The 15943-nt window shown below is 36.1% G+C and overlaps 1 protein-coding gene across 5 annotated transcripts in view; it reads right to left on the bottom strand.

The window, feature by feature from the left end:
• Positions 1–15943, bottom strand: part of LOC136840157 (glutamate-gated chloride channel-like) — a 500113-nt gene that overhangs the window by 14258 nt on the left and 469912 nt on the right. For 3 of the 5 annotated variants that reach the window (XM_067106604.1, XM_067106605.1, XM_067106607.1), the window contains 4 exons: positions 9781–9920; positions 9030–9106; positions 4924–4993; positions 4150–4170 (listed from right to left, as the gene is read on the bottom strand). In XM_067106604.1, coding sequence (XP_066962705.1) covers positions 4150–4170; positions 4924–4993; positions 9030–9106; positions 9781–9920 — 308 coding nt within the window. The remainder of the gene's footprint in view (positions 1–4149; positions 4171–4923; positions 4994–9029; positions 9107–9780; positions 9921–15943) is intronic. The other 2 variants (XM_067106606.1, XM_067106609.1) reach the window with 1 other exon arrangement.

Raw genomic sequence — 15943 nt, 5'->3', positions numbered from 1 at the left:
CACAGGCCACCACGGTCGGCTGAGAGTTTCATGGGCCGCTGCTCATACAGCATTATACCGAGACTACCTAAAAACAGATCTATTTTCGGTGGCCTTGATTTTATGCGCTGCACAGAAAACGACTGAGCCGAAGAAACTTTGGCATATTTTTAATTTGTTTTCTCTGTTCCAACTCTGAATTTTTGTTTGCTGGATGATAGCGATGCGCCTTGAATACCGTGTTCTTGACGGGTGTCTTCTATTCGCTAGTGGCTTTCTTCTCATGAAAACATTCAAGAACTGGTTGTACAAAAATGTTAAGCATCTGTTTCTGTCTGTTATTACAGCTTCGGATTTTTCTGGGAAACTGGAAACTTCCCATGTCTTTGGAAAAAAACGTGATCAAACTAGTCATTATCCATGAAATTTCCTCTAGATACCAAGACAATAACAATTAAGCGTTATTTCAGGTAAGGTTATTCACGGTTAAGCTCAGGAATAACAAACGTAATCATGTTTTCCTTAAGAAAATTACGGGCTGGCCAAGAGCAAGAGCCCGCGGCAGTACAAGGGTGTTTAATCTAAAACAACAGCTTAAAAAAAATAACAAAACCGATAACAAATGACAATTTCTGTCAGTTTGATCATAACCTATGACTCCATTTCTAGCTGAGAGGACGAAGCACGAGCAAAGTATGGCCATGAAATATACCAAAATAACGGTAGATTATAAGCTAATCGCAAAGTAAATATAAGGCAATCAGAAGCACAATGTTATTGTTTTACGGGCAAGATTGCGGCTTTTCATTTCATCGACGAAGACCATTCTTATTCACCCAGATGACCCCGATAACAAATGAGTACTAATACTCTTTGATTATAAAACCCACACTTCTACATACTGTAATAATAAGTAAAAATATAAATTTATATTCCAGAATAATTCCATTCCTACTCATGGAAATACAAATACTGAATTACTTTACTCATTTTTTTAAAACTTCCCTTTTCCTAAAAACTTACAAACTGCAAAAACTTTCAGCCCGTACTTTTCCGTGAATAAGTAAAACATGTTTTCAGTACCCAACTTCCCTCAACCAAATTGAAAGCCGATAAAAAAAAAAGGGCCAGGACTCGACACGCAGACTGCGTTTGCCTGGGAAATTTCAGAAGGTCGCCAGTACTATGGCAACTCTGACTGCTTTAATTGGGTTTGGCATCACGCCTATGGCCCAGGCTGACCTTCCAATCAGTCTCCGAATTCCAGGGATGCTTCGTTACAGTTCGTTTGTAGTACTCGGAACCGACACCAGGAGAACGTGGAGCGAATAGAGGAATGGACAAGAATTTTTATATATATATATATATATATATATATATATATATATATATATATATATATATATATATATATATATATATATATATATATAATGGAGTAAATTATTCCATGCATTTTTAAACGTTTTGTAAATTAGGAAAGTGTTAACAGACATGCACTGAAAAATCAGACGGAACATTTGGCACAGCCAAATGTTTTATATTAACTGTAGGTTAATATAAAACCAAAACGTTAAAGTTTGCCAGTGAAAATAAGTAACTCAGGAACAGTACTAGAGCAAGGAATACATTTGTATATACTTTGAGTTGTTTCCTCTGCTCATGAAAAGCAGAAGAGGAACAAATTGTAAATTAAAACAAGAACGAAGAATTTAATTCAGTCCCGCATCAGGATAAATATGCAGAGACTGAGTGGGAGAATTTCCACTCAGGAACCAAGGGAAACTTGCGTATCTTTCGGTACTATTCAAGAGTAGAAGTAAAAAACAAAAGAATTTCAAAATTGGATATACACTAGACCAAAACTGTTTATGATCAAATTCATAAAAGATGGTCAGATACAATTTATTTTTACTTACCCTTATCAAATAAAGGCACACTCGTAACATAGCTATATAGTATTACCTTTGATGAAAGCGGAGAATATAGGGTGGATAATTATAATATGACGATCTTAGGAAATGCAGTGGACACCAAAACTAATCGCTCGTGTTAAAATACAGGTGATGTTTCAAGAATATGTGGCATGTAATAGAAGAAGATATGGGGCTTGGTCAAGAAGAAAAATGACAATAGTGATTACTTTGGGAGATGGTGAATGCAGAGGATATTGATACAAAATTTAAAAATAAAAAAATGAAACTGGCATACAAGTTTGTGAGATAGGATGCGAATAAAAATGTTATATTGTTGGAATCTTGCAATATATACGAAGTAAGATAGGCAAGAAAAAGTATGAGGAGAGCAAGAGAGAGGAGAGAGAGAGAGAAACAGAGAGAGAGAGAGAGAGAAACACTACCGATATGCAATTCAACAGGTGTCAGAATAAAGGGATTAATAATAGCACGGAGAAGTGGATGACCAACCGAGGCACCAAGGAGGAAACATCAAAACACCCAAATGAAGGAGTCACAAAAAAAGTCATAAAGCCATGAAGCACGCGATTAAAGGGAGTCTGCAGGAGTCAGCAGAAGCTGCCATACAGAAGGATCCAATCAAAGGAGACTGCTCAGGTTTGAAGCATCAAACGACTGAGGCATTAGCAATGGTATATTTGAAGCAGAACGCGGTATGGAAGATGCAGAACGAGATATCAAGTTGAAAATGGCAATACTTAGCTGCTTGGAAAATAGTGAGAATACAACAGATGATGTAAACATTAAAAGACAAAGAGTAAGAGGGGAAAATGAAGGAAAACTAGCGAGTTAATGAAGAAATAAAATATTTAATCAAAATATTGAATACGTAGTTTTTCTTATTGTGTGTCTGTGTTAGCGTGAAAAAGCTATGAAGCTTGGATGAGCAGAACACAGCAACCAAACAACGTGACTAAAAAAAAAAACTAAACCTACATAAAACGTAGGGCGAGAAAACATGTATCATGTCAATGCTTTCCTTTCATTCACGAATCTTCTTTTTAACTCCAACAAGAGGAACAACTCTTGAAGTTCTATTGTAGCACGAAACAATAGATATATACTGTATATATATATATATATATATACCAAAAGAAACACATTCAGAAATTTTAAAATGTAGACAATGTGTTTCTATTTACATTAACTATGAACAGAACAAGAAAGAGAATGGTTAGCAGTTTTGTTATTGTTCTCTGGAAAGGGAAGACAAGAATAGTCATGCTTTGCAATAATGAAAGAAAAAATAAAAGGAAAAGAACCAATATAGCTCCAGTTTCTTAAATAACATATTAATAATTTATAAGAGGCGGTAAAAGCAAGATACAAATGTAAAGAGATGGTGCAACAAATGAATTACGTTTACAACAAATGAATAACTTCTACAACTACTGTAAACAGAAGGTACAAAAAATGAATTACTTTCACAACAAATAAATTACTTTTACAACAACCAACAAAAAAATGAATAACTTTACAATACTTTTACAACAACTGTACAGAGAAATAGAAAAAAGGCTTTCTAACAAATAAATTACTTTGCAACTGTAAAGAGATGGTACAAAAAAAATGAACTTTTTAACAAATAAATTACTTTTGGATAAAGAGAAGGTACAAAAAAGGAATAGCTTTTACAAAAAAATAACTTTACAACAATAAAGAGAAAGTACAAAAATGAACGACTTTTTACAACAAATAAATTACTTTTACAACTGTAAAGAGATGGTACAAAAAAATGAATGACTTTTACAACAAATAAATTACTTTTACAACCGTAAAGAGAAGGTACAAAAAAAGGAATGACTTTTACAAAAATAAACGACTTTTACAACAATTACAAAAATGAATGACTTTTACAACAAATAAATTACTTTTACAACAATAAAGAGAAGGTACAAAAAATGAATGACTTTTACAAAAAATAAATTACTTTTACAACAATAAAGAGAAGGTACAAAAAATGAATGACTTTTACAACAAATAAATTACTTTTACAACAATAAAGAAAAGGTACAAAAAATGAATGACTTTCACAAAAAATAAATGACTTTTACAACAATAAACAAATAAATTACTTTTTAAATTACTTTTACAACAATAAAGAGAAGGTACAAAAAATGAATGACTTTCACAACAAATAAATTACTTTTACAACAGCTGTAAAGTGAAGGCACAAAAAACGAATCAATTTTACCTTGTCTACCTGCTCCCAAAACTAACAGACAGCCACCGTGAAAATAAAAGTTATTGTGTTAGCATATTATTAGCACAGGAGGAAACTTTATTACCATATGAATACTCTGCAGTGACTGGGGCTGAATGACAAACAGTTGATGAAATTTAGTGATTAAATATATTTCATCAGGCCATGTAAAACAATTGTGTATTCATTCACAGCCCTGACATTACCACTTCGCTGGATTGTTAATTTGTTAATGACTTTTGCTGATCTAACTTTGCCAAGTTACCGTTCCATGATTACATGCAGAAATATATATATATATATATATATATATATATATATATATATATATATATATATATATATATATATATATATATATATATTATATATAGATAGATAGATATATGGATGGATAGATATAGACTGACAGATATATGTATATATAATTATATACATTCACAATATTGAACCATACATTTCGTTTAATATATCATTCACTATACCTCGGGAATAACTTACACCCACGGGGAATTACAAGTGGTGAAGTGTTCCGCCGCAAGTGGGATTCGAACTCGAGAAATGTGAACTGGATACTAAACGTAATCTGTGGCTTTAATATCTGTGAATGTCAAAAATGTCCTGGTGTATGTGAGAATATATATATATATATATATATATATATATATATATATATATATATATATATATATATGTATATGTATGTATGTATGTATGTATGTACAGAGAGAGAGAGAGAGAGAGAGAGAGAATATTGCTGCTCACCTTCTTCGTTGCTGTAGTTCAGTCGGTCATCGTTCCACTGTTCTCTGAACGTCATCTGCACGCTGTATTCCTGATAAGGAAAAAAATAAGAAGCTTAAGTCATCCAGGCCTCTTGTCGGTAGAACAGAGACTCTGTCACATCCAGCAACCCACACTTACATGCTGCAACTCTATGTGCACTTATAATTGTTCATTTACGATTTCACCTCAGAAAAAAAACTTATTAAAAAAAAAACTTATTAATTTTAAGCACTTTTAATAAGGCCGAATTAGAGCAGCAGCTCGGATTTCTTAGAGGTCTGAGTTGCGGGTTCGAATCAGCAGCCGACCGGTTAAAGAGGCGGACACTTTGCTATCCGTGTAGACACCTCGGGATTATGTATGTAATCAATGGATAGGTTTGCTTAAAGCAAATGGGCGTTACAGACTAATACACACACAAACAAAGCCTCTCCAACATCTTCTAAAAAACATAACAGACACCTCACACGTCTCGACTGTCGACCTAACCGCGCAATGATTCCTCGCTTCTGCGAGAAAGGGCGCTGGTGACTGGTACAATACATGTACATACGCTACCGGGGTCTAAGGGATGACAGGCAGGGCGGCCGATCGAGACTACAGTCTACCACAAAGCCAAATCAAAGTCCTCCAAAAGAAGGCATCGTGCTTACCCCATACAAATGGGAAAACAAGCACGTTAAAAGAAGAAGAAGAAGACCTTTAATAAGGCCGAAACCTAGACACTCGGGCCGAATGGCACTTATCGCCGGAATTAGAGATCATAAAATGATGGCCAGTAAAATTACAAAAGTTCCGTTGTAAATATGCTGTACAATGATAATTATGGAATGAACCATGAAGAATAAAAGACAGGCGTCGAGAACAAAACTATATATATTTATGTGTCAATGAAAGACTCATAACAAAAAATTACATACTTGTAACCTAAACTTTCCTGTATGTGAATACATATATGGTTTATTCACAAATGTACACGTATTAGGTATCTGGAAAAAAAAACCAATTCGGTGGCAGAACAGATATTACACACCAACATCTTGCTAGAATTACTTAGGAGGCAATAAAAGTAAAGGAACATACGCCAGGCCTGTGCTTTGGAATTTTCAAGTTACTACAATTATATATAAAATTAACTTTATCCCACGATAAAAAACTAAAGATTAATGAACAACCCCGCCTAAAAACTCTATGCCTAGAATGAGTCTTAAAAACAGATAAACAAAAAATATGATCACAAGAACCTCCTTCGTTGACCTTATCAAGATCTACCTGTAGACATCCGAACTCCGGATGTTATTAAAATGATAACGGGTGAGGGATATGCAAGAATATTATGGATGCCTGAGTGTCGTCTTTTTAATCTACGACTTAGCGACTACTTGGAAAAATGTGAGGTTTTGCTTACTAAGTTGTCGTAGTATATTGCACTTCCAATTCTTCGGTTTATTCAAAAACAAAGTCTGTTCTGAGGTGTAAAAGAACATTTTTCATCTGACTTTCAACTCTGATCTTTATCTCGTTCTTAGTCCTGTCAAAAAGAAGATTCTACAAGGCCTATGAAACTTGCACAACATAATCCAAAACGTAAGAAGCCGCCATGAAAAAAAAAATGAAATGCATCTCCAGAACACCGCTGCTTCGAGAATCAGATTATTGGATCCTTTTTTTTCGTCTTCTTCTTCTTTTGGAAGTCATCGGGATATTCTAAAACCCTGCGCACAACTTCTCCTTTAAAAAAAAAACTTTGCTGCTCATTCGGAAAACTCGTCCATATTCCCAGCTAATTTTCCAACTCGAGGCGAATTTCTATACCATAAGTTCTCAACACCCTACAGGACAGAACAAAGCTTTCTCTCGAACTTCTCTGTTCCACAGTTTTCTAATTCCTTGGCGCGTCACAAAAACTGAAACTTGTTCCACTTTAAAAAAAAAAAGCACATGCAGTTACAGCTGGTGAAACAGGAGTTGAAACGCGCGCGTGTGTGTGTGTGAGAGAGAGAGAGAGAGAGAGTTGGGTCCCGTAAACGAAATCTTGTCCAGTGGAATGTGCTCGAGCAAATACACAGACGATAAAATCCCTATATGAGTTTACGGAATTAAAGTCAGGACGTTCTTGTATTTTGACATGATGAGACAAAGGAAATATGCGTTTGATGTAATAACGTAATTACTGGGAGCAAAGGATTTCAGCTTATGGCATTACGCTAATTACACTTCTCACACAGTTAGTTCTGCATGTAATTTGTGTAAGGGATGAATCTTTGGTTGAGAGTCCGTACAAAAACCACAACGACAATATGATGCATTCTTCAGCCAGTGTAAACATACATATGTATTCAGTCATACATATACAGACAGATCAGGTGGGGAAAATGGACAATAATGGCTTGGTGAGAAGACTGCATAATCTAGAAGTATATTTGGATACTATGAATGAGTGGTCGTGCTAAGTGTTTTAAATGCAAAGGTAGGTGAACGGGAAAGATACGGCATTGTTGGTCGGTAAGGAGTTCTTGTAACAAAATAAACAGTTTTGTGGCGATATGTTTCATAAGGGGTTAGATTGTTTTGAATACGCGGTTTCCAAAGAGAAATATTCATAAGTATGCATGGACAGGAAATGGCAAGGAACGGAGTTTGCTTGATTAGTATGGAGTAGGTGGAAAAGTAAGTTATTCACGTAATACAGAAGGGTTACTGGATTTATAAATGACATTTATTAGCTTGAAGCAAAAGTTAGAGATATCAGTATAACTTAAAAAAAAATGGGTGGAGATGTAGGTGCTAACGCCATTAAGACAAATGTGTGTGATAATAAGGGAGTGAGACAAACAATTACGAAAATGGAAGGCGTATAAGCTAGGCTTAAAGGTGTGGAAGTGGAAGGAGTAAATGTGGAATTTTAAAAATTTCACGATGAGGCCACACGGATCACAGGGAGGCACAGGAAGGGTAGGAAGAGGAAATGATACCAATATGTGGTGGAATGAGTAGAAGGAAAGATTTCGTTCAAGATAAAAGGAAGTTATTTGAGGTACAGAGGCATGACAGGTAATAGGATCATGTGGGGACACACAGGAGGATGGATAGAGTAGTTAATTAAGAAAGTGAAAGAAAAAAAAGAAAGGAGGTAATAAAATAAGAGGGGAGAAAGCACGCAACATCTTTGAGAAAGATGAGAAATGGGTTAAAATAAAAGTTGCGAATTTAGAGAGATTTTCTAAAGTGAAAGTAGTAGTGGGTAGAAGGAGTGTGTATCATGAAGACTGCTGAATCTGGAAAGGCAGAGCTGAGTGACACAGGATGGAAAGTGTTAGTGTAGGTCTGAGAATGCTTATGGAAATTACTGTCGAGGATTAAGGATAGCAGTTAAGCGGCTGGAGAATGGAGCTGAAGAATGGAGATGCATCAGGAGTTGATGTGATTACAGCGACAGTGTATTAAAGTGACTAACAATAGTTTGTAAGGTAAGGGATTCTGGTTGAAAAAGTGAGGCACATGACCGGACGACTGACAACAAAATCGTGTGGGCAGCCACGTGAGAGTTTAAAAATACAGGTAAAAGCTGTGTGGTATAAATAGACCTAGGAAAAGTTCATGATAGAATCCACAGAGACAACGTGTCTGTTGTTTGGAAGAAAAGAAATATAGTTGAGAGACCAACTTCCACGAAGGCGGTTAAGGAATGAGTACAACGCATGCGTAATCAGCCTGAGATTACGCTTTTCCCACCAACCATTTTCTACCGCCCAGTAACCAAAGAAAACATCCACGTGTTCGCGTACATAACTTTAGAATCCCGCATCAAAGGAAGCTCCCCATCACGCCGTTATTTGAAGGGGCGACCCTCCCCTTCCTCCTTTCCCTCAGTTCCGGGAAAGACGTCCCGGCAAGGGTGAACGCGGCGTCAATATGGAAAGGATACTTTGCTCTTTCCTTCCCCTGTCATATTTTTCCTTCATGCCAATATACTCTTATTATCCACGCGCGCTTTCTTCCTCAAACATTTCGGCGAACTAGTCAATAGGACCGCAAGGAGCATTACCAGGGTCTACAGTTCTCTCTCTCTTATGCATACTTACCATATGATAATCATCAATTTTGTTTATAGATCGGATCATGATGTTGATGATGACGGTAGTGAAGTCACCTTCCTCGGCTGTTGGGGGGAAAAAAATGAGATTAAAGTGAATGCACCATCCTACAGAATAATGAAAATACTGAAGCGGGAAAAAAAAATACAATATCTTATACCAGATTCATTTTTTTTAAAGAAACAACGTATTATGACCAATCTTAAGTTCGTAGATAAATAAAAAATAAATATATAATGAAGCGCAGTGTCATCAGGAAAAAATCAATACCCTTGAGAATGAATTACAAAGGATGAATACCATTTTTCTTTTTAAGAGAACAATGACTGGCTAGATTATTCAAGTCTGACTTGGTTACCATAATGAAAAGATTATATAATATACTTGTCTCTTCACTGATATTCATTAACGTACAAAATCTATTTGAAAGTGTCATCCTACTCACTGTATGCTTACCAACAGCTGATCGATTGTCAAATTCATAATTAGCTGTTCCAAAATAGAGGTAAAATTTGAATTCAGTTTGCACACTAGTGATGTTAGAGAGGGGGTGGGGACGAACTCAAGTTAGTTCACGTTATTTCTATGATGAAAATCAATACTGTAATATTGCTGAGGAAATCTATGCATCAGTTTCACGAACATAGAACACTCCTCGCAGATATCACACTCTCGAATGACAAAGGCTTATAATGAGCAAAGAGAACTCAATGATAACGGTTCCGGAAGGCAGCCTCACCTTTCTTGTGCACGGAAGAAGGTCTGATCTTTCTGTCGTAGGTCCCGTTGCCCAAGATCTCATCCAGCAGCATCTTCTCTCGAGTTCTGTGATTGACGTAGGGCGGCTCCGTCGTCTGGGGAGGGATGTGTCTCGGGTACCTTTGAGGAAAAGGAAATGAGATCTGTGCGGAGGTGGAGAGTGAGAGAGAGAGAGAGAGAGAGAGAGAGAGAGAGAGAGAGAGAGAGAGAGAGAGAGAGAGAGAGAGAGCACAACAAATAAATCTCATTATCATATTGGTTACTGATGCTAACAAACGTGTATATGAGAATGGCTCCATCGGGCATTACTGTTCAAGATGTGAGGACAACCTGGTCGCCTTCAGATGGTCGAATGGCTGATATTCAAACCAACGACCATCACACTAAGGCCTTTGGCCCGTGTGCCTAGATAGATACATGAAGACCCAGTTCCCCTTTAGGTCTATACCTTGGGTGGAACCGTCTCCTTCGGCGACAAAATCAGTCGTGGCAGGTAGAGAGTGGAGCCCACAGTAGCTTCTCCTAGGGAAGACTTGGAATCTTCTCCAGCCCGCCTAAAGGTCCACTTCTGCACGTTATCTTCCCGGGGTGAGAAGGATTGGATTTTGAACATACAGAATGCCACAGAACAGAGAAGCTGCACAAGAGCCAGGGATGCTTACAAGATGCTCATAAGTTGTACACCTTGGCTAAGGGTGGCTTGCAGGTAACATTCATTTATTCAAGCCTTGTATCTTTATAACATCCTGAAATACCATTCACATAATAAAGAATATTTGATAAATAAAAGAAAGAGAGGACAGCAGAAACTTCTAACTGAAAGAAATAATGTTAAAGGTAACATCAACAAACGCATAAAAGATATTTATAAAAAGTCAAAAGCGCAATATAAAGATTTGAGATATAAAAAAAAAAACTTGAAAACAAAAAGAATATCGATTTACAGTGACTGACACTTGCCAATCACACAAGAGACATCGCATACTTCCTGGGAAATATAAAAACTGACCAAAATAAAAAAAAAAAATAAAAAAAAACAGGTTTGGAATAATCAATAAAATATGCTTCAGCAATCAAAAGTTAGCATTCCACACATCTAAGAAAAACTAAACATTTAAAGCAAATAACCATACTCACACTTCCAATTAGTTCTAACGAGCTCTCGTGTATTAATTGCCATGTCCCTTATTTTCCTGTCTACAACCATATATTATTATTATTATTATCATTATTTTTCTCTGTCCACAACCATATATTATTATTATTATCATTATTATTCAGAAGATGAACCCTATTCATATGGAACAAGCCCACAGGGCCCATCGACTTGAAATTCAAGCTTCCAACAAATATTATGGTGTTTATTCGAAAGAAATAAGAGAGCGCAATGGGAAATACAGAAAGAGGAGATCCAGCTTCCCTTATCCCCATCATACAGATGGGAAGCTAGTTCTTTTCTACTGTATACAAGCTCACCACATGCACAAACACATAAACAAACAAATGGAATTTTTAGCGGCGTTACAGTAATCACTATTCATAAGCAAAGGTCGAAAACAAAACTGGTTCTTAAAGCGGTGAGAACGAAAGACAAAACACAAAAATCAACTATACTTATGAGCTTTAATTGCCATCATTAACGAAGCAGTGCAGATCAATCATAAGCGAAGCATATAGCTCATTTCTAGTTCCAAAAACACCATGTACCATGAACTGATCGTTGGAACGTACCAGTAAAATTAATTTCCTCCAGTAAAAAAAATAACGTAAACACTCACACGTACAAGTATGTATGTATGTATGTATGTATGTATGTAAATTACAGGCTGAAAACATATCTGACACTTTTATCGTCTCACTAACAATACCAATAGGGTATGAATGTGAATACATTTAGATACGTAAAGGAATGCATGAAGAGAATGCTGAGCCAACTCTCTTATAAAAATTGAAAATGGATATAAATGAAAGGAAAACAAGAGAGATGTTGAGATAGACTGTCGTTAGAGTCCACGGTGAAAGAAATGGAAGGTTGCAATAGTGCGCGACGGTGAGCAGCATACGTTTTGAGATGGTTTGGTCACATGGAGAGAACGGAGGACGATAGGACGATGAAAAGGTTGTACCAATCTGAACAGCTGGCTAGATGGTGTCTCTAGGATGAACAAGAGCGGGTGCAACATTCTAAGAGTCTGGAATACTCTGTGTATGGAGGAGAATAAGCGTCTGATGTTGAGGAAGGTTTCTACACAGAAGTTTCATTCTTGCTTCAGCAATTAACAGACGCAGGTGGTGAGGAATGTTGTCTGATTTACCTTTGACACAACTACTGACCATTGTAATCGGCTTAATAGTGAAAATCGTATCAAACTATTACAAAGAAAGTACAGGTTCTTCTCACAATTGCCAATAAAAGCAAGATATCAATAAAGAGCAAATATCAAATAAAAATACGAATTAATAAAGTAGTTATAATAATTAAGCCTTTAAGAGACAAGAGAGCTTGTCCACAAATTTCCGGTTATAAAACATTTTTTGAATGCTTGCTTAAAAAAATCCTATATATGAACTTTAACGCAGAAAAAGTTTTGACAATTTGACATATCAGTGCTAAAAACGCCCTGATATTTAAGTCTGCGAACTTCAAAAATATACATAAAAATATACATAAAATAAAAGTCTAGTTTATGAATATGAAAACAAACTAATATCTTGTCTTTTGACACCTGCTACAAAAATTTACACATTTACATAAAAAATACAGAATTTTGAATATCTACATATTACAGCGAAAAATCTGGATAAATAAAATTTTAAAAAAGTTGTAATTAAACATCACTAAAAAAAAAAAACCGCCATTTCATCTGAACATGAGCCCGAAGCCGGGACCGAATATTTTCGCTCGTCTTGCGAGACATCAAAGGGAGAGGGATTTTTCGTAAATCTTCGCTCCGTTTTCCACGCGAATTCGGACGCAGAGTTCACACACAGAGTTCAGTCCAGGCCGAGACCCGTGGAACAAAGCAACGCAGATACTATTATTCAGAAGATGAATTTCGGATGCTCACTTCTGATACATCTGTAGTCAAGGGTCATTCTGTACCAATGACACTCAAGTTAAGCCTTAATTGGGGTAAGTACCTTAGACAAGAATTAATTTGGAACTGTTCAAATTATGTCTAATTAGAGCTGCGTTAGGCCTTAATTTTCCTCTCACTAATATATATATATATATACATTATATATATATATATATGTATATGTATATATATACATATACATATGTATATGTATGTATATATATATGTATATATATTAATAAGATAAAATATTTTTTCTTTAGTTTTTTGCACTTCTGTTAATAGACTTACTAAAATAAAAGTATAATCTGAAGTTATGAAAACCACGAGGAGAAAATGAACAATACAGTCCTCCCATGTGTATTAACAAGCAAACTCTTGCAAATATAAAGTATACACAGACAACATATATACTGTATATATATATTATATATATCTAAATAAACACCTAATTAATTTTCAACACTACGCCGTTTTCCCATAAAGGAAGTGGCATCCAAAAAGATAAAACAGTGATCACTCACTCATTAACATTTAAACTGCTGAATCATGGATGAATTCCTATGTAGAAAACTTCCAAGACACTAGCCACATTACACACCTACACATAAGGCTCACGAGCAGTGTGTAGAACCCAACATGCACTGCGCAACTCACCAGTATCTTGCACTCACTCTCTCGCTTCTTGGATGCTGAGGTTCCGCCTTCCCAATCCCCGTCTCATTTCTTTCTAGGCCTCCTCCTCCTTCCCCCCAGCATTTTCATAATGTATTCTAATTTTACCAACCTGTCATCCTCCACTTTTCCCACAACACCAAACCAACTCAAAACAGTTCGACCCATCCTTTAACCTAAACTAATCTTTTACCACTGTACCGTTTGTATTTCCACTTATTTCAACCCTTCAGTTCTCCTTACACCACAAATACTGCATAAACTATTCATCTCCACAGCTTCCACCTTTTTTTGTTCCATATGTTATCTATGTCAACATTTCACTTCCATCAAGGAGAGTTGGTTCAACAGTCCCTTCATACATTTCAGTCTTGGTTTCCATAAGCACTCCAGGTTTCTTACCGATCTTTTGCTCACATTGTGCTGCCTTCTAGCTTACCTCTTCTATCATCATACCATCATCCAGTATAAATACTCCTAAATACTTACAAGGCCCTACTACTTTATTCTCTCTCTGTCCTTACTAATATTCAATACTCCATCTCTCTGCTTCCCATTTACTCTCTTTCACACATCTCTTCAGTTTCTATTCACTGTCCCCAAACACAACTGTGTCTCTGCAAACATCCGCCATTCCATTCACGATCCATCACTCCACCCAAACAGATACTAAATAGCAACAAAGACATCCTTTCCTCAGGCCTATTTCTATATCACTCTCATGCCTACAAACTCCAATTCAAGCTTCACTTCCTTCATAGAAACGTTTAATAACTCAACAATTTACCCTCAGTGCCATACATGTTGAGACCATCTACACTGCCCCTCTAACAAGTCCACCCTGAGCTCTCCCTAGACTTTCAAACTTCTCTCATAACTGTAACGTAACAGACTTGATCCACACACACCCTCTTGTTTTAGCCCACGATGTTCTTCGCCTGTCAATCGACGCCCAAGAAGAAGCCAGCTTTGAAGTATTCTGGAGTTAAAAGTCTATCACCAAATAATTAAGTACGCTACAGACTCTAGGAAGTAAATTAGTCATTTAGAAGATTCGGGTCGTTCATTAACGCTACCATTAAGTTCGTTCATCTGTCTGATGCATAATTATTGAAAATTTATGGAATATGCTAGATTTATACCTATGATCTTTTCATTATTTCTTGTGAAGATATTTGCATTTGTTTACTAAAGTGCAACAAGTTCACCTCAGACGTCTTTCCTTCAGAATTTACCTTGCGAGAATTTACCTTGTATAAGTCTCTAGAATTCTGAAGTAACAATTGTATTCTTTCCTTCAGAATTTACCTTGTATAAGTCTCTAGAATTCTGAAACAACAATTCCGTATCTTCTTTGAGGGTTTCCTTATGAACTGACACTGTAATTATTGTGATGAAGCAGTAACAAACGAAACAAAGAGTTTTGGTGTTGTCACTGAAATCATTCGTTTTGAAGGAACAATTGTTTAATGGTGTTAAGGCAAGTTATAACTCACACCTCACTGAGGCGAGGATATGACTCGCACCCAGTTGAGTCTAGTATGTAATTCACCCACTCCCCTAGGCAAAGGGGTATAACTCACCCCCCCCCCATCCCCAGGCAAAGGGGTATAACTCACACCCCGTTGGCGCATGTGTATAACTCACTCACAAATTGTTGTTAAACCTCAGTTTATCATATTTTTGTTGATATTCCTGACATTTTTTCACACTGACGATTGATGCAGGAGTTTATACTTTTGTGTTTTTGATAAGCTTGTTTCATGACACGTGAAAAGACTGCAAGTGCATCAGAATTAATCTTATTGTATCCACTGCAGAAGTATATTGTTGGGCAGCTGTATGAAATAAACTTTGAAAATGTCTATTACAATTATGGCAAGAAGAAACTGTAAACGAAATGTAAAGAGAATCTTGTGAAACGATTGATTCTCCTGTACGTCAGAACAATGGGACGATTATCTTGAATTGAGAAAAGTGCCATATGAACTTTTTTGTCATTTTTGTCGTTATTAGGGGCCAATGCTAGACAAATTATGTTGACGGTAATAACACAGGAACTTTAAAATGTATGATTGCCCAGGGATATTTTAACTCTAAAGCTATATATATTTTGCATTAAATTTTGCGATCTCGTAGCTATTCATGTTTTCAAACTTTGAAGTTTGCCTAACGTAAAACTTATTTGCTTTTCATTACTTTCAAGCACTGTAATTGGCAATTCGATCTGTGCTTGCTCATTTGATTTTTGGTACTGTTTTTGCTCACTGATTTTAATGTCCATATTCTAGGTTTTAGTCAATGTATAACTATTGTCTGTTTTAGGCTTTATTACAATTAATAATCCAGCTGAAGAAAGTAACTGCTTCAACGGATGCAATCCAGACT

This window comes from Macrobrachium rosenbergii, chromosome 7, assembly GCF_040412425.1.
Source record: "Macrobrachium rosenbergii isolate ZJJX-2024 chromosome 7, ASM4041242v1, whole genome shotgun sequence".
Taxonomy (NCBI): domain Eukaryota; kingdom Metazoa; phylum Arthropoda; class Malacostraca; order Decapoda; family Palaemonidae; genus Macrobrachium; species Macrobrachium rosenbergii.
The sequence above is the reverse complement of the archived record's forward strand: the minus strand, read 5'-3'. Positions and strand labels throughout refer to the sequence as shown.